The 27,478-nt window shown below is 43.6% G+C and overlaps 1 protein-coding gene across 1 annotated transcript in view; it reads right to left on the reverse strand.

Moving 5' to 3' along the window:
• LOC143955180 (uncharacterized) overlaps positions 1–27,478 on the reverse strand; it is a 275,659-nt gene that overhangs the window by 20,225 nt on the left and 227,956 nt on the right. The window contains 6 exon segments of the mRNA XM_077465272.1: positions 3,118–4,776; positions 7,753–7,891; positions 8,247–8,312; positions 8,409–8,552; positions 8,668–8,762; positions 8,879–9,004. Coding sequence (XP_077321398.1) covers positions 3,118–4,776; positions 7,753–7,891; positions 8,247–8,312; positions 8,409–8,552; positions 8,668–8,762; positions 8,879–9,004 — 2,229 coding nt within the window.

A 27,478-nucleotide genomic window follows, 5' to 3' on the forward strand; every position in this document is an offset into this window, starting at 1 on the left:
CAAATTAATTGTACATATATGAATGTGTAACAATGTTCTTAAATAGTTCTAAAATGGTTACCAATATACACCGCACTCATTTAATATCATTGTTGCCCCTTCAATGTAAAGTTACACATTAGACATCACTGTAAATCATTCTGGTATAGTTACTCTATTTTGTGGATAATATACTGTAAGTTCCCATTTTTGTATCACTCTAATTTTATTTGTTTTTCCAAACAAAATTATAATAATATCTAAATCTTTCAATACTACAGTATTAGGTCTTCAATATATAGTAACAAATACAAATATAGAACATTGGTACACAGTATATGAATATAAACCAGAAAAAATATCGCATAGGTATTTTTGGAGAACAAGGTTCGGACTCGTTTTCATCTTTCAGCATCTCAGCGGGAACTAGAATGAGCTTTGCATGAAGAGTGGTATCAGATTCCATTATCTACCATCCAAGGCTTATATTTGTCAATTCTCCAGAGAACTCAAGCCGTCTTGGATACCAAAGGTGGCCCAACACCATTTTAGGTAAAGATTTCCTTTTTTTGCCTGGTGTTTGCATAATTTTTACTTTTACATATAGTAACCTGATACTCTTGTGAATTATAGAAAACACTCAAAGTGGCCCCTGTACTATTATAATTATCCAGTCTCAACAGCTAGTAAAGATTTCAAATCCATGATAGTATCTAAGCTACCCTATCCATTCCAAAACAGATGGGATCCCAGGAGACTTCCAATGTTGAGGGATGACAGCCCTGGCCACCATCAGAAAAAGATGGAGCACATCTTTTTTTACCTGCTTTGATGGATCCCAGCATCATAAACAACAAAAGTATCTGGGGGTTGAGCTGTATAGGTCTACATGTTACTCTACAACAGTGATCAATGACCACTGATGGTCCACAAGAAAATGCTGACAGGTGTTGGTAATGGAAGGCTGGCTGGGACTCACACAGATTGGTGCAGAGAAGCAGGTAACTGACTGCAGTGCAGAGGGACACAGTGATAAAGGAAGAATGGATGTTGGTAGGAGTGCACAGGGTCACTGGAGAGGAATACAGACTGGGGAACATGACAATCATAGGAGCAGGCTCTGGTTTTCAGGCTGGAATGACTGATGACATTGAGAACTGCTGAGACACAGAGGAGCTGAATAAAGGCTGAATGGATACTAGCGGTCATGGAGACAGTACTGGGAGGCACTGGAAAACACTGGACAAATCACCTGGGGACACAGGGGGTCCAGCAGCTAGTGCGTGGACATGTTCATCAAAGAGTGAGCAATCAGCTTGTTAGCAGTGCCCGCTCTGTGATTGGTTGCAGTGCTGGAGGAAGCAGAGGATGGACAATAACTTGCAGTTGGAGCATGGAACAGATGAGTGTGACACGATACATGATATTTTCTACAGTAACCTTACCTCCCCCATCAATACTAGACATGTGCACTGATAAAAGATGTGTTCATTTCTGTTTCCTTGCATTTTTCAGAAATTTGGAATTTAAGAAATTGAAAAATTTGGAAACTAACGAATTTGTTAAAAAAAATATTCGGAACTAAACTAAATGCACATGTCTAATCAATACTGTGTTTTCTTGCAGCTCTCTCTCACCATCTACACTACATTCTCCGACAACTCTTCACCCACCATCCATACTACATTCTCCGACAGATCTCCTCCACCATCCACACTACATTCTCCGACAGATCTCCTCCCACCATCCACACTACATTCCCCGACAGCTCTCCTCCCACCATCCACACTACATTCCCCGACAGCTCTCCCCCCACCATCCACACTACATTCTCCGACAGATCTCCTCCCACCATCCACACTACATTCTCCGACATCTCTCCTCCCACCATCCACACTACATTCTCCGACAGCTCTTCTCCACCATCCACATTACATTCCCGACAGCTCTCCTCCACCATCCACACTACATTCTCCGACAGACCTCCTCCCACCATCCACACTACATTCTCCGACAGATCTCCTCCCACCATCCACGCTACAATCTCCGACAGATCTCCTCCCACCATCCACACTACATTCTCCGACAGCTCTCCTCCACCATCCACACTACATTCTCCGACAGCTCACCTCCACCATCCACACTACATTCTCCGACAGCTCTCCTCCACCATCCACACTACATTCTCCGACAGCTCTCCTCCACCATCCACACTACATTCTCCGACAGATCTCCCCACCATCCACACTACATTCTCCGACAGATCTCCCCCACCATCCACACTACATTCTCCGACAGCTCTCCTCCACCATCCACACTACATTCTCCGACAGCTCTCCACCATCCACACTACATTCTCCGACAGTTCTCCTCCACCATCTACACTACATTCTCCAACAGCTCTCCTCCCACCATCCACTCTACATTCCCTGACAGCTCTCCTCCACCATCCACACTACATTCTCTGACAGCTCTCCTCCCACCATCCACACTACATTCTCGGACAGCTCTCCTCCACCATCCACTCTACATTCCCTGACAGCTCTCCTCCACCATCCACACTACATTCTCCAACAGCTCTCCTCCACCATCCACACTACATTCTCCGACAGCTCTCCACCATCCACACTACATTCTCCGACAGTTCTCCTCCACCATCTACACTACATTCTCCAACAGATCTCCTCCCACCATCCACTCTACATTCCCTGACAGCTCTCCTCCACCATCCACACTACATTCTCTGACAGCTCTCCTCCCACCATCCACACTACATTCTCCGACAGCTCTCCTTCCACCATCTCGACCCAGTGTTTGCATGAGTACCTCGCCTCTCCAGGAACTTTTGCTCCTCATTGGCTGAGGCAACAGCAGAATCCATTGACTCCCACTGCTGTTAATCCCAGTCACTGAGCCAATAAGGAGAGAGAGGGGAGGGCCACTGCTCCATGTCTGAATAGACTCGCAGAGCTACATTTTGGGAACGAGCACACTTGGGTGACCCCATAGCAAGCGGTTTACTCTGAGGGCAGGAGAGAGAGGCCAGGAGCACCAGCACAGGACCTGAGAAGAGGAGGATTGGGGCTACTCTGTGCAAAACCATTACACAGAGCAGATAAATATAACATGTTTAGTTTAATATCCCTGAGGAGAGCTCACCCATATGAATTCTCTGGTGCCTCACAAGGTTGCCTTTCTGAGTAAAATATTTCCCGCAGTCTGAACATGAATAAGGACGCTCACCTGTGTGAATTCTCTGATGTTTAACAAGATATCCTTTGCGATTGAAAGATTTCCCACACTCTGAACATGAGTAAGGATGCTCACCTATGTGAGTTCTTTGATGTGTATCAAGGTCTACTTTCCGAGTGAAAGATTTCCCGCACTCTGAACATGAATAAAGAAGCTCACCCGTGTGAAATCTCTGGTGTTCATTAAGTCTTTGTTTACGAGTGTAAGATTTCCCACACTCTGAACATGAATAAAGAAGCCCACCCGTGTGAAGTCTCTGGTGTTCATTAAGGCTTTCATTACGAGTGAAACATTTCCCACATTCTGAACATGAATAAGGACGCTCACCTGTGTGAATTCTATGATGTTTAACAAGGTCTCCCTTCTGAGTGAAAGATTTTCCGCACTCTGAACATGAATAAGGACGCTCACCTGTGTGAATTCTTTGATGTATATCAAGGTATACCTTCCGAGTAAAAGATTTTCCACACTCCGAACATGAATAAAGAAGCTCACCCGTGTGAAATTTCTGGTGTTCATTAAGGCTTTGTTTATGAGTGAAAGATTTTCCACACTCTAAACATGAATAAAGAAGCCCACCCGTGTGAAATCTCTGGTGTTCTTTAAGGCTTTGTTTACAAGTGAAACATTTCCCACACTCTGAACATGAATAAGGATGCTCACCTGTGTGAATTCTCTGATGTTTAAAAAGGTCTCCTTTCTGAGTGAAAGATTTCCCGCACTCTGAACATAAATAAGGACGCTCACCTGTATGAATTCTTTGATGTGTATGAAAGTCTACTTTCTGAGTGAAATTTTTGCCGCACTCTGAACATGAATAAGGACGCTCACCTGTGTGAATTCTTTGATGTATATCAAGGTCTTCTTTACGAGTGAAAGATTTCCCGCACTCTGAACATGAATAAGGACGCTCACCCGTGTGCATTCTCTGATGTTTACTAAGGTCTCCTTTCTGAGTGAAAGATTTCCCACACTCTGAACATGAATAAGGACGCTCACCTGTGTGAATTCTCTGATGTTTAACAAGGTCTCCTTTCTGAGAGAAAGATTTCCCGCACTCTGAACATGAATAAGGACGCTCACCTGTGTGAATTCTCTGATGTGTAACAAGGGTTGCTTTCCGAGTGAAACATATCCCGCACTCTGAACAAGGGAAATTACACTCGTTTGTATGACGTTTCTGGTGTCTAGTAAGTGCGCCCTTATAGGTGAAATATTTCCCGCACTCTGAACATGACAATAGATTGTCACCTCGGTGATCTCCTTCATGAGGTGAGGAAGTTTCCTCGGGATCAGAAGGATCTGTTGATGGATCTGCAGTGTGAGATCTTACATGGATATTTCCAATCATAGTATGTGATTGATGAGAAGATTCCCCCTGATCAGAGGGATCCATTGATGTCTCCGGACAGGAAGGTCTGTGATGTATATTTTGTGTATTTGGATTTCCTCCTGGAGGATCCTGTGTGATGACATTATCTTCTGACTTACAATCAGCAGATAATAGAAGACGTCTCTCCGAGGAATTCCTGACATCACATCCATCTGTTGGAAAGAAGTAAAAAATTAGAATAAATCTCAGTAGATGACAAATAAGTGGAGTTTTGGCTCCTCCTCCCCGTCGGTGGAATAAGTGGAAATGCCGATCTCACAGCTGGGCTCCTGTACTCCCTCCAAAATCAATCAGAAAAGTCTTCACACCGAGTCCATATATCATCTGCTAATTCTATAATAATAAATAGCTATAACTAATTCTTTAGTAGCTGAAATGCGTTAGTGGATTGTTACTTCATCAGATCTCCTGGAGTTTACTTTATGAAGAGTTTGCAGATCATATATGGACTCCAACCTGAGTCAGCAAGAAAAAAAAGTCACTTTGGTCTAACAGTCAACAGTTTACAGAGCTCTGGCATGGAACCGGGTAAAACTTGTAACATCAAAATATGGAAAAAAAAAATCCCTCCCCCAGATTTTTAATGCTGCTGTCCTAGGGTGGACCCATCACTCCTCCATCAGTGTTGAGACAACCTAGCCTGTTAGGCTAGCTTGCAATTGCTTCAACACACATTAAAGTGCCTACTGCTTCAACATGCTTTTAAGATGTGTTTTTGGTGGTTTTTCATTGAAGCTTTGGTGGTGGCTTGATGGTGCTTCAAGTGAGCTGTCATAAACATCAATGGAGGCTTTGAAGCACCACTAAAGCATCATGGGGTATCATTTCTTTATGAAGTGTTTTTCAGCAGTACTTTGATGAAGCTTTAGTGATGCGCTTTTGAAGTTTTGTTGAAGACTGACAGATGCTGTGTGTGTGTGTGTGTGTGTGTGTGTGTGTGTGTGTGTGTGTGTGTGTGTGTGTGTGTGTGTGTGTGTGTGTGTGTGTGTGTGTGTGTGTGTGTGTGTGTGTGTGTGTGTGTATATTTCCTATCTGCAATTTCTCCAAAACAAAGCAAATCTGAAGCCTATTAAAAGCTGCAGGTGCTTCAAGCGAGCTTTGTCATAGACATCTATGGAGGCTTTGAAGACGCTTTGAAGTACCACTAAAGCTACATGGGGTATCATTTTTGAAGCAAAGCAAAAGCAAGGCGTTAAGCTAGCTTTAATAAGGCGTGTCTAAAGCCCTGTTTTGAAGCCAGTGTAAACAAGCCCTTAAAGCTCTCTGAATGCCAGTCAAAGCTCCTGTCACTAAATAAAATGGCTAGCTTACAGTGCTGTTTAAACCTTGCTTTTTGCTTTGCTTCAAAAATGATACCCCATGTCACTTTAGTGGTGCTTGAAAGCACCTTCAAAGCCTCCATAGAGGTCTCTGACGAAGATCGCTTGAAGCATCTCTGAAGCCCCATCGAAGCACCACCAAAGCACCACTTAAGTATCCTGGAAGCATCACCTAAGCACCACTTAAGGATCCTCAAAGCATCACCAAAGCACTACTGCAGCATCATTGAAGCACCACTTTAAGTGGTTGTAAACCCTTAAAACTCACTTTATGCTACAGGTAAGCTTATATTAAGGCTTACCTGTAGCTACCCTGGATATACTCCTATATCAGCCTTGTAACAGAAGGAAGGGGCCCCCATACCTACAGTAAACCATTGCACTCAGGGCAGCCACAGCTCCAGCCCACCCCTTGTCCCAGCCCTTCTTGGAACCCATTCAGGAGAAACTCCACCACGAAGTTCAGTTCAGCTCTTTACAGTTTCCTCACTGATCACCTCCATACTGGAACCAACCACGAGTTCTGATCCAGTTCAGAATTAGGAAATAACACATGCAAGGGAAGGAACATCATAGAACCAAGTGTTAATTCTTACCACACCACACATTAACCCTTTAGTAGGCAAACACATATTTGAACCTTTTAGCACCTGCCTACAAGATGATGTGAAGCTCTGATAATTATATAATATTTTTTCTTAACCACTTGCGGACCACCCGCCGCAGTTTTACGTCATTACTTTTAAGAGGAATACTGTTGTTATGGCAGAAGCTAGCTGGCATAACCCTGGTATTCTCTTCTTTAGCGGGCGGTCCGCTTTCAGATAAAAGGGGTCTCAGCGGCAGATTTGCCGCAAGATCACTTTTATCGGCGTCGGGAGAGACCGCCCTTCTGCCACGCTCCGGTGCCCTCCGTCTCTTACCGTAGCCATCGGTAGCGGTGGAGGTGATCAGATCCTTCTCCTGGCTTGGTATGGAGACGAGTGAGGGGGAAGATGGCCCCCAACCATCTCCATATCATTGCAGGGCGGAAGCGATGTCAAAACGTTACTTCCACCCATAGCTCTTAAAAAGGGCCATTTTTTTTTAATTTTTTTATTGTATTTTAGTGTAAATATGGGATCTGTGGTGTTTTTGACCCCAGATCTCACATTTAAGAGGTCCTGTCATGCTTTTTTCTATTGCAAGGGATGTTTACATAGTTTTTTCTTCAAGAATAGTGTCCTGCCAAACTCGCATGCAGAAGTGACCGCATACGTGAGTAGAGCCTGCATATGAAAACAGTGTTCAAATCACACATGTGAGGTATCACCGTGATTGGTAGAGCGAGAGAAAGAATTCTAGCCTGAGACCTTCTCTGTAACTCAAAACATGCAACCTGTAGAATTTTTTAAACGTTGCCTATGGAGATTTTTAAGGGTAAAAGTTTGTTGCCATTCCACGAGCGAGCACAATTTTGAAGTATGACATGTTAGGTATAAATTTACTCAGCATAACATTGTCTTTCACAATATAAAAAAAAAAAAATGGGCTAACTTTACTATTGTCTTATTTTTTAATAAAAAAAGTGTTTTTTTCCCCAAAAAAGTGCATTTGTAAGACTGCTGCACAAATACGATGTGACAAAAAGCATTGACTGCCATTTTATCTCCACAGTATTATAATGTTTGGTGTTCTAAGTTATTTTCTAGCAAACAAAAATGTTTTTAAATTGTAAACAACAAATCTCAGAAAGAGGCTCGGTCCGTATACTCGGAAGTGAAATGAGACTCCTCAAACAAACATTCCTCAATAGTGTCTGTTACTTACCTGTGTCGATAGGTAGAGAAATGTCCTGTTCACTTTTCATAATCATCCCAACATCCTCTGTGAATGACTGATCACCCCCCACATACGTCTCTACTTCTTCTTCTTTAACCTCAGCTTTTATATTAATCCGTTCTTCACCCTACACCAAAAATAATAGAAAATATCTATTAAAGTCAACTCAAGGCAGATATAAAAAGGACACAAATGACAAGTAATTTAGTATGCAACGCCTGTTGGAAAAATACAAGGACAAAGAGGACCCACAATGACATTTCACTAGGCTTAAGACCCACAGAGGAAAGGAATGTATATAAAAAAAAATTAAAATGGGGGGTGAAAAAATGTAGGGTGCTCAAAGGAGCTAGAAACGGGGTGGGGGTGGGGGTTGTGGGTTCTGCGCTTCAGATGTTCAAGTAAAACAAGAGACTACACAGAGGAATATCATCTCATGGCTTAGAATACATATTTAGATCTAGATACCCAGCCCCACCTACCTGATGACGGTGAGGGATGGTGTGATCCTCCTGTATGGAACACAGAGGAGGGGGAACTCTTTCACCCTAAACCCCAAAGATGAAATAAAACATAGATTTAATAGAAAAATTTAATCTCATGGCTTAGAATACACTTGAGTTGTAATTGCTCAGTCCCCCTACCCGATGATGGTGAGGGATGGTGTGATCTTCCTGTGTGGAATCCCGTGAATAAAGAGGATCACCCTCTACCATAGACTGCTGATACCCAAGCTTCTCTTCTTTTTCTTCTTTAACCTCAACTTTGATGTCTTTCAGTTCTTCAACCTAAAGTGCAAATATGATAAAACGTATTTGTAAAAGCAAACAAGAGATGACATATAAGAATGTTGTTTCAAGGTGCAGAATTCTATTTGCATTCCAATTGCTCAGTCCCACCTACCTGATGGTGAGGGATGGTGTGATCTTCCTGTGTGGAATCCTGGTAATACAGAGGACGGGGACATCTCTCTGTTGGGTTCGCATTACTGGATCCATCTGTAGAAAACACACACACTGACTGAATACATTGTTTCTATGTGTTTATCAGATGATGGGGGATCTAGGTGGAGCCTCCGTACTGCTCTCTCCTTTACAATAAAGTCTCCTCTTACCCGGTGATGTGAGGGGCGGCTGATTCTCCATCATGATGTCCTTGTAGAGTTCCTTGTGTCCTTCTAAAGGAATTATAATATGATTAATTCCTCTGCTGCCAGTTCCAACAACGTCTTCTTTCCTTCCTCACAACTTACCTCTCACCCAGAACTTCCTTTAGCAGACTCCTACATCACTTCCTGTTCCTTAGGTACATCACTTCCTGTCTGTCTATCACTTCCTATCTGCACCTAATATCACTTCCTCTCTGTGTCCTCTACAATCCAGCAACTACAGATGCACAATTGAATAAATGGCAGACTATTCACAATGTATCTGATTTATAAATCAAAGGCTCTGGATGGACAGTTGGATAAATGGCTCTATATTTAGGATGTATCTGGTCTATAAACCAGAGGCTGTGGGTGGACAGTTGAATAAAGTGTTCTACATTTAGGACAGGGATCCTCAAACTACGGTCCTCCAGCTGTTGTGAAACTACACATCCCATGAGGCATTGTAAAACTCTGACATTCACAGACATGACTAGGCATGATGGGAATTGTAGTTCCTGAACAACTGGAGGGCTGTAGTTTGAAGACCCATGATTTAGGATGTATCCGGTCTATAAACCAGAGGTTCTGGATGGACAGTTGGAAAAATGGCTCTATATTTAGCATGTATCCCGTCTATAAACCAGAGGCTCTGGATGGACAGTTAGATAAATAGCTCTATATTTAGGATGTATCTGTTCTATAAACCAAAGGCTCTTCATGGACAGTTGGATAAATGGTTCTATATTTAGGATGTATCCCGTCTATAAACCAGAGTCTCTAAATGGACAGTTGGATAAATGACTCTATATTTAGGATGTATCTGGTCTATAAACCAGAGGGTCTGGGTTTACAGTTGGATAAATGGCTCTATATTTAGGATGTATCTGGTTTATAAAGCAGAGACTCTGGGAAAACAGTTGGATAAATGGCTCTATATTTAGCATGTATCTGGTCTATAAACCAGAGGCTCTGGATGGACAGTTAGATAAATAGCTCTATATTTAGGATGTATCTGGTCTATAAACCAAAGGCTCTTCATGGACAGTTGGATAAATGGTTCTAAAATGGACAGTTGGATAAATGGTTCTATATTTAGGATGCATCTGGTTTATAAAACAGATTCTCTGGATGGATCGTTGGATAAATGGCTCTATATTTAGGATCTATCCAGTCTATAAACCAGAGGCTCTAGATGTAAAGTTAGATAAATGGTTCCATATTATGTATTTAGTCTATAAACCAAAAGCTCTGAATGGACAGTTGGATAAATGGTCCTATATTTAGGATTAGGAATGAGCCGAACACCCCCCCCCCCCCCCGGTTCGGTTTGTGGCAAAACATGCAAAGGGACCGAAAGTTTGCGTGAACATTCGAACACCGTTAAAGTCTATGGGACCCGAAGGTAAAAAATCAAAAGTGCAAACTTTAAAGGCTAATATGCAAGTTATTGTCCTAAAAAGTGTTTGGGGACCTGAGTTCTGCCCCAGGGGACATGTATCAATGCAAACATTGTTTTTTTAAAAAGGCTGTTTTTTTTCGGGAGCAGTGATTTTAATAATGCTTAATGTGAAAAAATAAAAGTGAAATATTCCTTTAAATACTGTACCTGGGGGTGATTATAGTATGCCTGTAAAGTGGTGCATGTTTCCCGACTTTAGAACAGTCCCTGCAAAAAATGACATTTCTAAAGGAATAAAAGTAATCTAAAACTGCTTGCAGCTATAATGTAATGTCGGGTCCCAGCAATATGGATGAAAATTATTGAGAAAATGGCATGGGCACCCCCCAGCCCATTACCAAGCCCTTTGGGTCTTGTATGGATATTAAGGGGAACCCCACACCCAAATGAAAAAAAGAAAAGGCGTTGGGCCCCCAGGCCCTATATACTCTAAACAGCAATATAGAGGCGGTCCAAACAAGACAGGGACTGTACGTTTGTTCTTAAGTATAATCTGTTTGTAATTTGGAACAGGTACATTTTGTAAGTGTAGCTCCAGCCAAAAAATCTATTTTTAAGCTTTTTGGGTAACATAGGAAAGGGTTATCATCACCCCCGTAACATTTGTTTTGCTGTCTGTGCCCCTGTTCAGAAGATTTCCCCTCACTTTCTGTCCCAATGACAATTGTATTTTGAAAATTTGGGGTTATTAGGGAAACAAGGATTGGTGATAAAGCATCAGTGGGGAGACACCTTTTTCCCAACTCTTACAGGAGAGAATTTCCCTTCCTAGGGGTAGATTTCCTCTCACTTCCTGTTGTCTCCCTCCGTTTGAAAGTAGGAGTCGTTTGTAAGTCAGATGTTTGAAAGTAGGTGACCGCCTGTATATACTATATAGCCTGCTCTATATACTCAGAAAATTGGGCCTTAGGTGTTGGTGGTACCAGAACACTGTAAGCCTTCACAGTTACTCTTGGTGGACGCTGGAACAGACCCTGCTGTGAAATATGATATCAAGAATTGTAATTACAGGCCCCTGTTAAACATAGGCAAACAAATTGGGCCTTTGGTGGTGCCACAACACTGTAAGCCCTCACAGTTACTCTTGGTGGGCGCAGGAATGGGCCCTACTATGAAATATTATATCAAGAATTGTAGTTGCATGCAGAAAAATTGGGCCTTTGGTGGTGGTGGACTGGTGGTGGAGCCACAACAGTATAAGCCCTCACAGTTACTCTTGGTGGGTGCAGGCCCTGCTGTGAAATATTAGATCAAGAATTGTAATTACACGCCCCTGTTACACAGGGGCAGAAAAATTGGGTCTTAGGCAGTGGTGGTAGTGCCACAACACTGTAAGCCCTCACAGTTACCCTTGGTGGGTACGGGAACGGGCTCTGCTATGAAATATTAGATCAAAAATTGTAATTACACGCCCCTGTTAAACAGGAGCAGAAAAATTGGGCTTTAGGCACTGGTGGTGGTGCCACAACACTGCAACCCCTCAAAGATACTCTAGTTGAGAGCAGGAACTAGCCCTGCTGTGAAATATTACAGCAAAAATTGTAATTACATGCCTCTGTTAAACTGGGTCAGAAAAATTGGACATGATGCACTGGTGGTGGTGCTACAACACTGCAACCCCTCACAGATACTCTAGTTGAGTGCAAGAATGAGCCCTGCTGTGAAATATTACAGCAAAAATTATAATAGTACGCCCCTGTTAAACAGGGGCAGAAAAATTGCGCCTTAGGCGCTGGTGGTGGTGCCCTGAAACAAAAATGTTCTTAGACGCTATCAACATGAAAATTGAAGAGGGATAGGATAGTCACTCAGCATAACCGATTAGTCACTCAACATAGGCAGTCTTCAAGGGATCTCACATTCATACAAAAATGAATCAGTTACATCAGCATTAGGTGCTTGGTAGCTGGTGATTCAAGACTGATTCATTTTCATGAAGGTGAGCCGATCAACTGAGTCTGTGGACAGATGCACTCTGTGATTGGTTACAAAGCCTCCAGCAGCACTGAATGGGCTTTCAGGGAGAATGCTGGATGCATCATCGCAGTGCATTGCTGGCTCATGATTGGCCAAGCATGCACTGTGACCCCGCATGCTTGGCCAATCACAGCGCTAGCAGCGAGGAGAGCCATGATTGGCCACAGGCAGGATGCCTGTGGCCAATCATAGCTCAGGCTGTGTAGTACACGCCCCACACTATATAAGGCTGCCAGCGCGGCGGCCTTGTGTAGTGTGTTGGCGTCTGAAGCAGTTAGTGGGTGTTCTGTGTACCTTCAACACAGTATACACCGATCGTTATCGGTCGATTTTCAATCTTGCTCTTCTGTAGTGGTTGTTGTCTGCGTGCCCTGACCGCAGTATACACCGCTATATTCACCTCACCTATATAGCTAGTGATCTATCTTTTATAATAGAGCTTGTAGTCAGTAGTGTTAGGAGCTTGTGCGTGCTGTCTGCGTGCTCTGTACCCAGTACACACCGCTATATACACCTACATAGCTCTTCTCTATTTGAGCCATCTGCCATCTGCAGGAGTTATTGGAAGTTGTGTGTGCCTCCAGCACAGCACAGTATACAGCTGTATATACCCCTTTATCTCTGGTGTTCTATAATAAAGGCATCTGCAGGAATTAGTGGGTGTTTTGTGTCTCCAGCACAATATACACCTGTATCTACCCTTTATTGCTGTTCTCTAATAGAGCCATCTGCAGGGCTTAGTGGGTGTTGTGTGACTCCATTACAGTATACCCCTTTATCTCTGGTGTTCTATAATAAAGCCATCTGCAGGAGTTAGTGGGTGTTGTGTGCCTCCAGCACAATATACACCTGCATCTACCGTTAATTGCTGTTCTCTAATAGAGCCATCTGCAGGGCTTAGTGGGTGTTGTGTGACTCCATTACAGTATACCCCTTTATCTCTGGTGTTCTATAATAAAGGCATCTGCAGGAGTTAGTGGGTGTTGTGTGCCTCCAGCACAATATACACTACCCAACTGCTGTTTTACCCAACTCCCTTCAGGCCATTACCATGTCTGGAAGGCCAGCAAGGAGAGGCAGACAGGCACGAGCCGATAAAAGAGGGCAAGCAGGCTCTGTGTCTAGAGACAACAGTGCTGGTCGTGGACACGGTGCATTGTCATCAGCACGTGGCCATGGGACACGCTTGTCCTTCTTTTCGACAGCTGGACATGTTGAATCGCAACATGGCAACGACTTGGTAGAGTGGATGACCAAGCCCTCTTCATCCTCCTCATCCTCTCTCACCCAGTCTCAGGGTACTAGCAAAGCAGCTGCCAACGCATCGTCTTCCCTCGTCTCAATGTCATCATCAGTGACTCCTTCCCTAGACCCACCACATCCTCCTGAGGAGTCTCCTGAACTCTTTGAGCACAGTGTTGGGTACATGCTCCAGGAGGATGCCCAGTGTTTTGTAGGCTCTGATGATGACACTCAGCTAGAGGAAGGCAGTAGCGTGAATGCAGAGAGAGGGGATGCTCAAGAAGGACAGCAATCTGGCAGTCATGTTCCACAAGCTGCAGCATATTGCCAGGTTTGCTACAGCGATGAAGAGGGAGGGGATGATGAGGGCACTGACTCCACGTGGGTGCCTGGTAGGAGAGAGGAGGAGGAGGAGGAGGAGGCACATGTCCAACAAGGCAGGATGCCCTCCGGGGGCCAGCTTAGGGGCAACACACCGACTGAATCACACCGCAGAGCTCCGCCTGTGCAGGGCGCTGCCTCTGCGCGTTATTCTAAAAGTTCTTTGGTGTGGGCCTTTTTTGAGACGAGTGCCTCAGATCGCACCGCTGCTATTTGCAACATATGTCTCAAGCGTATCTCGCGTGGCCAAAACATCAGCCGCTTGGGCACCACATGCTTGACCAGCCATATGTTGACCTGCCATGCAGCTCGTTGGCAAGCGTACCTCAAAGACCCACACCAAAGAACAAAGCGGACCTCTCCTTGCTCCTCATCAGCTGGCATCTCCAACCCCACTAGACCTTCAGTCCTCTCTGAAACCTGCTCTGAGAGGAATGAAGGTGTAGAATTAGGTGTGTCACAGCCAAGTGCTTCCGAGCACTCTGCTAGCAGTACACCCACGTCCTATTATAGCAGGCAAATGTCCCTGCCCCAGCTGCTGGACCGGCGAAAGAAGTTCACTCCCAGCCATCCACATGCCCAGCGGTTGAATGCTAGCTTGGCTAAATTGCTAGCACTTCAACTGCTGCCTTTTCAGTTGGTAGACTCGGCCCCCTTCCGCGAGTTTGTACAATGTGCGGTTCCTCAGTGGCAGGTCCCCAAACGTGACTTTTTCTCACGGAAGGCGATTCCGGCTCTCTACCGGCATGTGGAAGGCAATGTCCTTGCCTCGCTGGACAGGGCGATCAGCGGTAAGGTGCATATTACCGCTGACTCATGGTCCAGCAGGCATGGACAGGGACGTTACCTGTCTTTCACGGCCCATTGGGTCACTCTTCTGGCAGCTGGGAAGGATGCAGGACAAGGTGCAGTAGTGTTGGAGGTTGTTCCGCCACCACGCCTCCAAAATGCTACTATTGGTTGTGACACACCTGTCTCCTCCACCCCCTCCTCTTCTTCTTCCTCCATGGCTTCTTCCAGTGCTCTGTCCTCAGAACCAGCGGTGCTCCGTAGGCATTCCAGGGGCTACGCAAGTACGCAGGCAAAACGATGCCATGCCGTGCTTGCGCTGGTTTGTTTGGGGGACAGGAGCCACACTGGGGTGGATGTTTTGTCAGCTCTGCAGGGGCAGGCCGAGAGGTGGTTGACGCCACGCCAGCTTAAGCCAGGAATGGTGGTTTGCGACAATGGCACCAACCTCCTCTCCGCCCTCCGACAGGGACAACTGACCCATGTGCCCTGTGTAGCTCACGTCCTTAACCTGGTGGTTCAGCGGTTCTTGGGCAGGTACCCGGGCTTACAGGATGTCCTGAAGCAGGCCAGGAAAGTCTGTGTGCATTTCTGCCGATCATTTAATGCCTGTGCTCGGCTGGCTGAGCTCCAAAAGGAGTTGAACCTGCCCAAGACATGCCCACCAGGTGGAACTCAATGTTGGCCATGCTGCAGCGGCTGCACACGCAGCAGAGGGCCATCAATGAGTACCTGTGCTACTACGGCACCAGGACAGGGTCAGGGGAGCTCGGTTTTTTCTCACCACGCCAGTGGGGCATGATCAGGGATGCATGCACTGTCCTGTCACCGTTTGAGGAGGTCACAAGGATGGTGAGCAGTGACAGTGCATGCATCAGTGACACTGTACCTCTTGTCCACCTCTTGGAGCATACGCTGCGTGGAATAATGGACAGGGCACTTGAGGCAGAACAGAGGCAGAAAGAGGAGGACTTCCTTGCCTCTCAAGGCCCCCTTTATCCAGACAGTGTTCTTGCTGTGCCACCCATCACACAGGAAGAGGAGGAGGAGGAGGATGATTGTGTCAGCATGGAGGTGGAGGCTGGCACTCAGCATCAGCAGCAGCAGTCTTGTAGGGATGATTTACAGTCCCAAGAAACACGTGGACTTGTACGTGGCTGGGAGGAGGTAGCTGCGGATCATGTTGTCCTTAGTGACCCAGAGGACTCCGGACCGAATGCCTCAGCTAACCTATGCTGCATGGCCTCCCTGATCCTGCAAAGCCTGCGGAAGCATCCTCGTATTCTTTGAATCAAGGAGAAGGACCATTACTGGCTGGCCACTCTCCTTGATCCACGGTACAAGAGTAAGGTTGCCGACCTTATCTTGCCATCGCAGAGAGAGCAGAGGATGAGACATCTCCGGGAGGCCTTGCAGAAAGGTCTGCGCAACGCGTTCCCAGAGACTGGGAGGTTACAAACTCCTGGTCCTGGACAACGTGTTGCTGAGGAATCGGTCAGAAGGAGCGGTGGAGAAGGTGGAAGAATACCTAGGGGCAAGGTCAGACTTGGACACCTTTCCCACCGAAAATCCTCTGGCTTACTGGGTCTTGAGGATGGATCACTGGCCAGAGCTTGCACAGTATGCAATTGAGCTACTGGCCTGTCCTGCATCCAGCGTTCTTTCGGAACGCACCTTCAGTGCTGCTGGTGGCTTTGTTACCGATCACAGGGTGCGCCTGTCCACCGAATCAGTTGATCGACTGACCTTCATCAAGATGAATCAATCTTGGATCACCCACAGCTATCAAGCACCTGAAGCTGATGTAACCAAATAATTTTTTTTTTAAATATCACATCCCTTCAAGACTGCCTATGCTGATGCCGAGTGACTGTCCTGTTATGTTTGTCTATCCTCTTCCTCCTCCACTGATATGTTGGAAGAACATTTCTGGTTCTGGGTGATGCCATCAGCCCAATTTTTTTGCCCCTGTTTAACAGGGGCGTTTAATTACAATTTTTGATGCAATGCTTTGCAGCAGGGCTAATTCCTGCAATAAAAATAGAGTATATGGGAGAGGTTGCAGTGTGGTGGCACCAGCACCAGTGCCTAAGGCCCATTTTTTCTGCCCCTGTTTAACAGGGGCGTTTAAGTACAATTTTTGATGCAATGCTTTGCAGCAGGGCTAATTCCTGCAATAAAACTAGAGTATATGGGAGAGGTTGCAGTGTGGTGGCACCAGTGCCTAAGGCCCAATTTTTCTGCCCCGGTTTAACAGGGGCGTTTAATTACAATTTTTGATGCAATGCTTTGCAGCAGGGCTAATTCCTGCAATAAAACTAGAGTATATGGGAGAGGTTGCAGTGTCGTGGCACCAGCACCAGTGCCTAAGGCCCAATTTTTCTGCCCCTGTTTAACAGGGACATGTAATTACAATTCTTGATATAATATTTCACAGGAGGGCCCCTTCCTGTGCCCACCCAGAGTAACTGTGAGGACTTATAGTGTTGTGGCACCAGCACCACAACCACCAAAGGTCAATTTTTCTACCACTGTTCAACAATGGCATGTAATTACAATTCTTGATATAATCGTTCACAGCAGGGCGCTCCAGCGCCCACCAAGAGTCACTTTGAGGGCTTACAATGTTGTGGCAAAACCAACACATTGTTCCGCCATTTCTGCAGAGCATATAGGGCAGGCCTCTACTTTCAAACATCCAACTTACAAACATCTCCTACTTGCAAACGGAAGGAGACAACAGCAAGTGAGATGAAAAAAGATAGACGACAAAACAAATTATACAGGGGTGATCACCCTTCCCTATGTTTTCCAAAAAGCTTAGAAATAGTTTTTTTGACTGGAGCTACACTTTAAAAATGTACCAGTTGAAAATTACAAACAGATTCAACTTAACACAACAAACCTACACAGTCCCTGTCTTGTTTGCACCGCCTGTATACTGCTGTTCTGAGTATATAGGGCCTGGGGGCCACACGCATTTCCTTTTGTTAATATGGGTACTGGGTTCCCCTTAATATGCGTACAAGACCCAAAGGGGCTGGTAATGGGCAGGGAGGGCTACCCATGCCATTTTTCTCAATGATTTTCAACCATATTGCAGGAACCAGATATAACATTAAAACCACAAGCAGTTTTAAATGATGTTATTTCCATTTAATGTCATTTTGTGCAGGGACTGTTCTAAACACGGGAAACACGTGGCACTTCACAGGCATACTACAGACACCCCCCAGGCACCATATTTAAAGGAATATTTCACTTTTTTTTCACTTTAATCGTCATTAAAATCAGTGCTCCCGCCAAAATGGCCATTTTTAAAAACATTTTAGGCATTGACCCATGTCCCCTGGGGCAGGAGCCAGGTCCCCAAACCCTTTTTAGGACAGTATCTTGCATATTAGCCGTTAAAATTAGCACTTTTAATTTTGAACGTTCGAGTCCCATAGACTTCAATGGGGTTCTAAAGTTCGTACGAATTTGGGGTCCGTTCGAAAGTTCTGGTGCGAGGGGTGTTCGGCTCATCCCTACTGCTCACATATCAAAAAAGACCCACACCAAAGATCTTTTCAAAATACGCAGGGAGTCAGCAGCACCCTGCACATGTGGAGCTCTGCGGTGTGATGCAGTCAGGTGGCTGCCCTTAAGCTGGCCCCTGGAGGGCATCCTGCCTCGTTGGAGATGTACCTCCTCCTCTCTTCTATCAGGCACCCACGTAGAGTCAGTGACCTCATCATCCCATCCCTTCTCGTCACTGGAGCAAACCTGGCAGTATGCTGCAGTCGGGGGAATATGACTGCCAGTTTATTGTCCTTCTTTGGCACCGCCTCTCTCTGGGCTCACATTACTGCCTTCCTCAACCTGGGTACCATCATTGTAGCCTTCAAAACGCTGCACATCCTCCTGCATGTACCCGACACTGTGGTTGAACAGTTCAGGGGACTCCCCTGTGCATGATGGTGGGGCTAGGGAAGGAGTGACTGATGAAATTGAGCTGATGGAATAGGCTGCTTTGGCAGCTGCATTGGCAGGCAAACTACTCTGAGCCTGGGTGACAGAGGATGAGGAGGATGAGGACAGCTTAGTTATCCACTCTACTAACTCTTCTGCATGTTGTGGATCAACACGGCCAGCTGCCAAAAAAAGGGCAAGCATGCCCCACGACCACGTGCTGAGGATGCACCGTGTCCATGACCAGCACTGTTGGATGTAGACACAGAGCCTGATTGCCGTCTTTTAGTGGCCTGTGAGCATCCACCTCTCCTTGGTGGCCTTCCAGACATGCTCTAAAATTTTATAAGCAAAACACCGCCTGAAGTCTACTAGAAACAGTACTCCAGGAATGGCCTGCAGTCAGATATAGGCTTGGCTAGACTAGAATGCGGTGGATATATATATATATATATATGTGTAGGAGACTGTATATATATATAATGCACTGCAGATCACTGAATCACTTGCTTGCCTCCCTAAAAGTGTATTTGAAAATGAAAACTAGGAATGGCCTGCAGTCAGATATAGGCTTGGCTAGATTAGAATGCAGTGGATATATATGTAGAAGACTGTATATATATTTAATGCACTGCATATCACTGAATCACCTGCCTGGAAGTGTATTTGAAAACGAACACCAGGAATGGCCTGCAGTCAGATATAGGCTTGGCTAGACTAGAATGCAGTGGATATGTATATGTAGGAGACTGTATATATATTTAATGCACTGCAGATCACTGAATCACCTGCGTGCCTGCCTGAAAGTGTATTAGAAAATGAAAACCAGGAATGGCCTGCAGTCAGATATAGGCTTGGCTAGACTAGAATGCAGTGGATATGTATTAGTAGGAGACTGTATATATATATATTTAATGCACTGCAGATCACTGAATCACCTGCCTGCCTGCCTGAAAGTGTATTTGAAAATGAAAACCAGGAATGGCCTGCATTCACATATAGGCTTGGCTACACTAGACTGAAGTGGATATATATGTAGAAGACTGTATATATATTTAATGCACTGCATATCACTGAATCACCTGCCTGTCTTAAAGTGTATTTCAAAACATAAACCAGGAACGGCCTGCAGTCAGATATAGGCTTGGCTAGACTGGAATGCAGTGGATATATATGTAAGAGACTGTATATATATTTTATGCACTGCAGAGCACTGAATCACCTGCCTACCTGAAAGTGTATTTGAAAACGTACACCAGGAATGGCCTGCAGTCAGATATAGACTTGGCTAGACTAAAATACAGTGCATATATATATATATATATATATATATATATATATATATATATGTAGGAGACTGTATATATATTTAATGCACTGCAGATCACTGAATCACCTGCCTGCCTGCCTGAAAGTGTATTTGAAAAGTACACCAGCAATGTCTTGTAGTCAGTTATAGGCTCGGCTAGACTAGAATACAGTGGATATATATAGGTAGGAGACATATATAGTATGTACTGCAGATCACCTGCTTGCCTGAAAGTGTATTTGAAAATGTACACCAGCAATGGCCTGCAGTCAGATATAGGGTTGGCTAGACTAGAATGCAGTGGATATGTATATGTAGGAGACTGTATATATATTTAATGCACTGCAGATCACTGAATCACCTGCGTGCCTGCCTGAAAGTGTATTAGAAAATGAAAACCAGGAATGGCCTGCAGTCAGATATAGGCTTGGCTAGACTAGAATGCAGTGGATATGTATTAGTAGGAGACTGTATATATATATATTTAATGCACTGCAGATCACTGAATCACCTGCCTGCCTGCCTGAAAGTGTATTTGAAAATGAAAACCAGGAATGGCCTGCATTCACATATAGGCTTGGCTACACTAGACTGAAGTGGATATATATGTAGAAGACTGTATATATATTTAATGCACTGCATATCACTGAATCACCTGCCTGTCTTAAAGTGTATTTCAAAACATAAACCAGGAACGGCCTGCAGTCAGATATAGGCTTGGCTAGACTGGAATGCAGTGGATATATATGTAAGAGACTGTATATATATTTTATGCACTGCAGAGCACTGAATCACCTGCCTACCTGAAAGTGTATTTGAAAACGTACACCAGGAATGGCCTGCAGTCAGATATAGACTTGGCTAGACTAAAATACAGTGCATATATATATATATATATATATATATATATATATATATATATGTAGGAGACTGTATATATATTTAATGCACTGCAGATCACTGAATCACCTGCCTGCCTGCCTGAAAGTGTATTTGAAAAGTACACCAGCAATGTCTTGTAGTCAGTTATAGGCTCGGCTAGACTAGAATACAGTGGATATATATAGGTAGGAGACATATATAGTATGTACTGCAGATCACCTGCTTGCCTGAAAGTGTATTTGAAAATGTACACCAGCAATGGCCTGCAGTCAGATATAGGGTTGGCTAGACTAGAATGCAGTGGATATATATGTAGGAGACTGTATATATATTTAATTCACTGCAGATCACTGAATCACCTGCCTGCCTGAAAGTGTATTTTAAAATGAACACCAGGAATGGGCTGCAGTCAGATATAGGCTTGGCTAGACTAGAATGCAGTGTATATATATATATATATATATATATATATATATATATATATATATATATATATATATATATATATGAGACTGTATATATATATATATATTTAATGCACTGCAGATCACTGAATTGCCTGCCTGAAAGTGTATTTGAAAAGTACACCAGCAATGGTTTGCAGTCAGATATAGGCTTGGCTAGACTAGAATACAGTAGATATATATATGTAGGAGAATGTATATATATAGTATGTACTGCAGATCACTGAATCTGCTGTCTGCCTGAAAGTGTACTTGAAATCGTACACCAGCAATGGCCTACAGTCAGATATGGGCTTGGCTAGAGTAGAATGCAGTGGATATATATGTAGGAGACTGCTGTATATACTTTTTATGTACTGCAGATCACTGAATCGCCTGCCTGCCTGAAAGTGTGTTTGAAAACGTACACCAGCAATGGCCTGCAGTCAGATATAGGCTTGGCTAGACTAGAATGCAGTGGATATATATGTAGGAGACTGTATATATATTTTATGCACTGCAGATCACTGAATCGCCTGCCTGAAAGTATATTTGAAAACGTACACCAGCAATGACCTGCAGTCAGATATAAGCTTGGCTAGATTAGAATGCAGAGGATATATATGTAGGAGACTGTATATATGTTTAATGCACTGCAGATCACTGAATCACCTGCCTGTCTGAAAGTATATTTTAAAACGTACACCAGCAATGACCTGCAGTCAGATATAGGGTTGGCTAAGAATGCAGTGGATATATATGTAGGAGACTGTATATATGTTTAATGCACTGCAGATCACTGAATCGCCTGCCTCAAAGTGTATTTCAAAAGTATATATATATATATATATATATTATGCACTGCAGATCACTGAATCGCCTGCCTGAAAGTGTATTTGAAAACGTACACCAGGAATGGCCTGCAGTCAGATATAGACTTGGCTAGACTAGAATGCAGTGGATATATATATACGTAGGAGACTGTATATATATTTAATGCACTGCAGATCACCGAATCACCTGCCTCCCTGCCTGATAATGTATTTGAAAAGTACACCAGCAATGGCTTGCAGTCAGATATAGGCTTGTCTAGACAAGAATACAGTGGATAAATACATATGTAGGAGACTATATATATATATATATATATATATATATATATATTATGTACTGCAGATCACTGAATCACCTGCCTGCAAGTGTATTTGAAAATGTTCACAAGCAATGGCCTACAGTCAGATATGGGCTTGGCTAGACTAGAATGCAGTGGATATATATGTAGGAGACTGTATATACTTTTTATGCACTGCAGATCACTGAATCGCCTGCCTGCCTGACTGAAAGTTTATTTGAAAACGTACACCACACCAGCAATGGCCTGCAGTCAGATATAGGCTTGGCTAGATTAGAATGCAGTGAATATATATGTAGGAGACTGTATATTTGTTTTATGCACTGCAGATCACTGAATTACCTGCCTGCCTGAAAGTATATTTGAAAACGTACACCAGCAATGGCCTGCAGTCAGATATAGGGTTGGCTAGACTAGAATGCAGTGGATATATATATGTAGGAGACTGTCTGTATATATATTTAATGAAGTGCAAATCACTGAATCACCTGCCTGCCTGCCTGAAAGTATATTTGAAAACGTACACCAGAAATGACCTGCAGTCAGATATAGGGTTGGCTAGACTAGAATGCAGTGGATATATATATGTAGGAGACTGTATATATTTAATGCACTGAAGATTACTAAATCACCTGCCTTCCGGCCTGAAAGTATATTTGAAAACGTACACTAGCAATGGCTTGCAGTCAGATATAAGCTTGGCTAGACTAGAATGCAGTGGATATATATATGTAGGAGACTGTATATATATTTAATTCAGTGCAAATCACTGAATCACCTGCCTGCCTGCCTGAAAGTATATTTGAAAACGTACACCAGCAATGACCTGCAGCCAGATATAGGGTTGGCTAGACTAGAATGCAGTGGAGATATATATGTAGGAGACTGTATATATATTTAATGCACTGCAGATCACTGAATCGCCTGCCTCAAAGTGTATTTCAAAAGTACACCAGCAATGGCCTGCAGTCAGATATAGGCTTGACTAGACTAGAATGCAGTGGATATATATATGTAGGAGACTGTGAATATATTTTTGCACTGAAGATCACTGTATCGCCTGCCTGAAAGTATATTTAAAAGCGTACACCAGCAATGGCCTGCAGTCAGATATAAGCTTGACTAGATTAGAATGCAGTGGATATATATGTAGGAGACTGTATATATGTTTTATGCACTGCAGATCACTGAATCACCTGCCTGCCTGAAAGTATATTTGAAAACGTACACCAGTGATGACCTGCAGTCAGATATAGAGTTGGCTAGACTAGAATGCAGTGGATATATATATGTAGGAGACTGTATATATATTTAATGCACTGCAGATCACTGAATCACCTGCCTGAAAGTGGATTTTAAAATGAACACCAGGAATGGGCTGCAGTCAGATATAGGCTTGGCTAGACTAGAATGCAGTGGATATTTACGTAGGAGACTGTATATATATATATATTTTATGCACTGCAGATCACTGAATCACCTGTCTGGCTGCCTGAAAGTATATTTGAAAACACACCAGCAATGGCCTGCAGTCAGCTATAGGCTTGGCTAGATTAGAATGCAGTGGATATTTATGTAGGAGACTGTATATATGTTTTATGCACTAGAGATCACTGAATCACCTGCCTGAAAGTGTATTTGAAAATGAACATCGGGAATGGCCTGCAGTCAGATATAGGCTTGGCTAGACTAGAATGCAGTGGATATATATATGTAGGAGACTGTATATACTTTTTATGCACTGCAGATCACTGAATCACCTGCCTGCCTGAAAGTGTATTTGAAAACGTACACCAGCAATGGCCTGCAGTCAGATATAGGCTTGACTAGACTAGAATGCAGTGGATATATATGTAGGAGACTGTATATATATATTATGCACTGCAGATCACTGAATCACCTGCCTGAAAGTATATTTGATAACGTACACCAGCAATGGCCTGCAGTCAGATATAGGCTTGGATAGATTAGAATGCAGTGGATATATATGTAGGAGACTGTATATATGTTTTCTGCACTGCAGATCACTGAATCGCCTGCCAGAAAGTATATTTGAAAACGTACACCAGCAATGGCCTGCAGTCAGATATAGGGTTGTCTAGACTAGAATGCAGTGGATATATATATGTAGGGGACTGTACATATATTTTATGTACTGCAGCTCACAGAATCACCTGCCTGCCAGCCCAAAAGTGTATTTGAAAATGTACACCAGTAATGGCCTGCAGTCAGATATAGGCTTGGCGAGACTAGAATGCAGTGGATATATATGTAGGAGACTGTGAATATATTTTATGCACTGCAGATCACTGTATCACCTGCCTGCCTAAAAGTATATTTAATAGCGTACACCAGCAATGGCCTGCAGTCAGATATAGGGTTGGCTAGACTAGAATGCAGTGGATTTATATGTAGGAGACTGTATATATATATTTTATGCACTGCAGATCACTGAATCACCTGCCTTCCTGCCTAAAACTGTATTTGAAAAGTACACCAGCAATGGCCTGCAGTCAGATATAGGCTTGGCTAAACTGGAATGCAGCAGATATATATGTAGGAGACTGTATATATATATATATATATATATATATATATATATATATATATATATATATATATATATATATATTATGCACTGCAGATCACTGAATCACCTGCCTGTCTGCCTGAAAGAGTATTTGAAAACGTACACTGGGAATGCCTTGCAGTCAGATATAGGCTTGGCTACACTGGAATGCAGTGGATATATATATATATATATATATATATATATATATATATATATATACACATGTAGGAGACTGTATATATATTTAATGCGCTGCAGATCACTGAATCACCTGCCTGCCTGCAAGTATATTTGAAAATGTACACCAGCAATGGCCTACAGTCAGATATAGGCTTGGCTAGATGAGAATGCAGTGGATATATATATGTAGGAGACTGTATATATATATATATATATATATATATATATATTATGTACTGCAGATCACTGAATCACCTGCCTGCAAGTGTATTTGAAAATGTTCACAAGCAATGGCCTACAGTCAGATATGGGCTTGGCTAGACTAGAATGCAGTGGATATATATGTAGGAGACTGTATATACTTTTTATGCACTGCAGATCACTGAATCCCCTGCCTGCCTGCCTGCCTCCTATGTAGGAGACTGTGTATATATATATATATATATATATATATATATATATATATATATATAATGCACTGCAGATCACTGAATCACCTGCCTGACTGCCCAAAAGTGTATTTGAAAATGTACACCAGCAATGGCCTGCAGTCAGATATAGGCTTGGCTAGACTAGAATGCAGTGGATATATATGTAGGAGACTACACCACCCATCCCTCATTATCTCCTAATGGAATTGTAACAGTGTTACAGGGATTTATGGCGATGTCTGGCATACCAAAGTGAGCAATCCAGTCTCTCCCAAAGAGAGGGGGTCCCCCATTTGCTAGTATATATAATGGCAGTCTCTTTGTCTGACCCTTGTACAATACCTGCACTTTTGCATAACCCAGTGGGTGGAGTATCTGCTTTGAGTATGTCTGCAGTTTGATTGGCGTTGGGCGGACAGATGTTCGGGTCTGAAGTTGTCTCCATTGTTTCTGAGTGATAACTGAAACTGCTGCTCCTGTGTCTACATCCATCTTTAGTTTCTTTCCCTCAATGGTTACCTCTACAGTCTTTGCAGAGGGTGCTGAATGTATATGATGTATGTCTAATCTGTGGAGCACTTCCTCATCCTCTGACTCAGATGATGATATATATCTTCCCACCATATAGGTCTTTGTCTTGGGGTTCAGAGGTTGTTTATCTCGCATCTTCTTGCTTCGGCAAACTCGTTTCAGATGGCCTGTTTTACCACAATTATGACAGGTCTGATCCTTAAACCTGCAGACTTTGTGATCATGGTCTGTATTCCCACAATGGTAGCAAGCTGACTCCCGGCTTGGTGGAGGTCTGTATTTCCAGTTTGTGACTGTGGGCTTGACTGCTGTTCTGAAAACTTCCTGTTTCACCTCTTCTCTTCTGCCCTGGGGGTTCAATTCCTCTGTATCTTTCACAGCCATTTCCATCATTGAAGCTATCTCAATTGCCTTTGCAAGCGTAAGGTCTTTCTCTGTTAACAGTCTCTTTTGGCTAGAGTCACAATTCAGTCCCATGACAAACTTATCTCTCAGGTAGAGGCTAGTCTGCGAAGGGCGAGCACATAAGCTTTCATTTCTTCACCCGGCTGCTGCTGCCTCTGATAAAAACGAAATCTTTCTGCAATCTCTAGTGGTTTAGGCTGGAAGTGACCCTCTAACAGTGTCAGGAGCTCTGCCAATGTCTTAGTTGCTGGTTTTACAGGAAAAAGAAGATCCCTGAGAGTGTCATATGTCTGAGCACCGACCACTGTCAGAAATACTGCTACTTGCCTTTCACCTGGGATGCCATTTGCACTGAAATACTGTTCCAGTCTCTCCACCCAGGAACTCCAGGATGTCTGTTCTCCACCAAATTCACTTAATGTCCCGATCAATGACATTTTCCTGCTGGGATCTGTGATTGCTTTTATCCAGGTGACAATCCACAATGTCTTTGTCTCTCTCTCAGACTGATAGACACTTTGTAACCCCCCCCCCCCCCTTGTCGCCACTGTTATATCCTCTGTGTTGTGAGAGACACAAGACTCTGGTCTGGAACAATGGATGTTTATTTCAGTACTCACTGTACACTGCAACATGCATCTCAGGACAGTACATCTTATTATCTGCTTACATGTGTCCAAGATGGCTACTATACCCCTTGACCCTTGTCATCACTCCTGGGTGGAGCCAGCCTTAAAGTGGCAGTACATGTGGAACCCTTCAGGTATAACAATATATATTTTATGCACTGCAGATCACTGAATAACCTGCCTACCTGAAAGTGTATTTGAAAACGTACACCAGGAATGGCCTGCAGTCAGATATAGGCTTGGCTAGACTG

This window comes from Lithobates pipiens, unplaced genomic scaffold (genome assembly GCF_037356315.1).
Source record: "Lithobates pipiens isolate NorthernLeopardFrog02 unplaced genomic scaffold, aLitPip1_a1.2 Scaffold_35, whole genome shotgun sequence".
Classification (NCBI taxonomy): domain Eukaryota; kingdom Metazoa; phylum Chordata; class Amphibia; order Anura; family Ranidae; genus Lithobates; species Lithobates pipiens.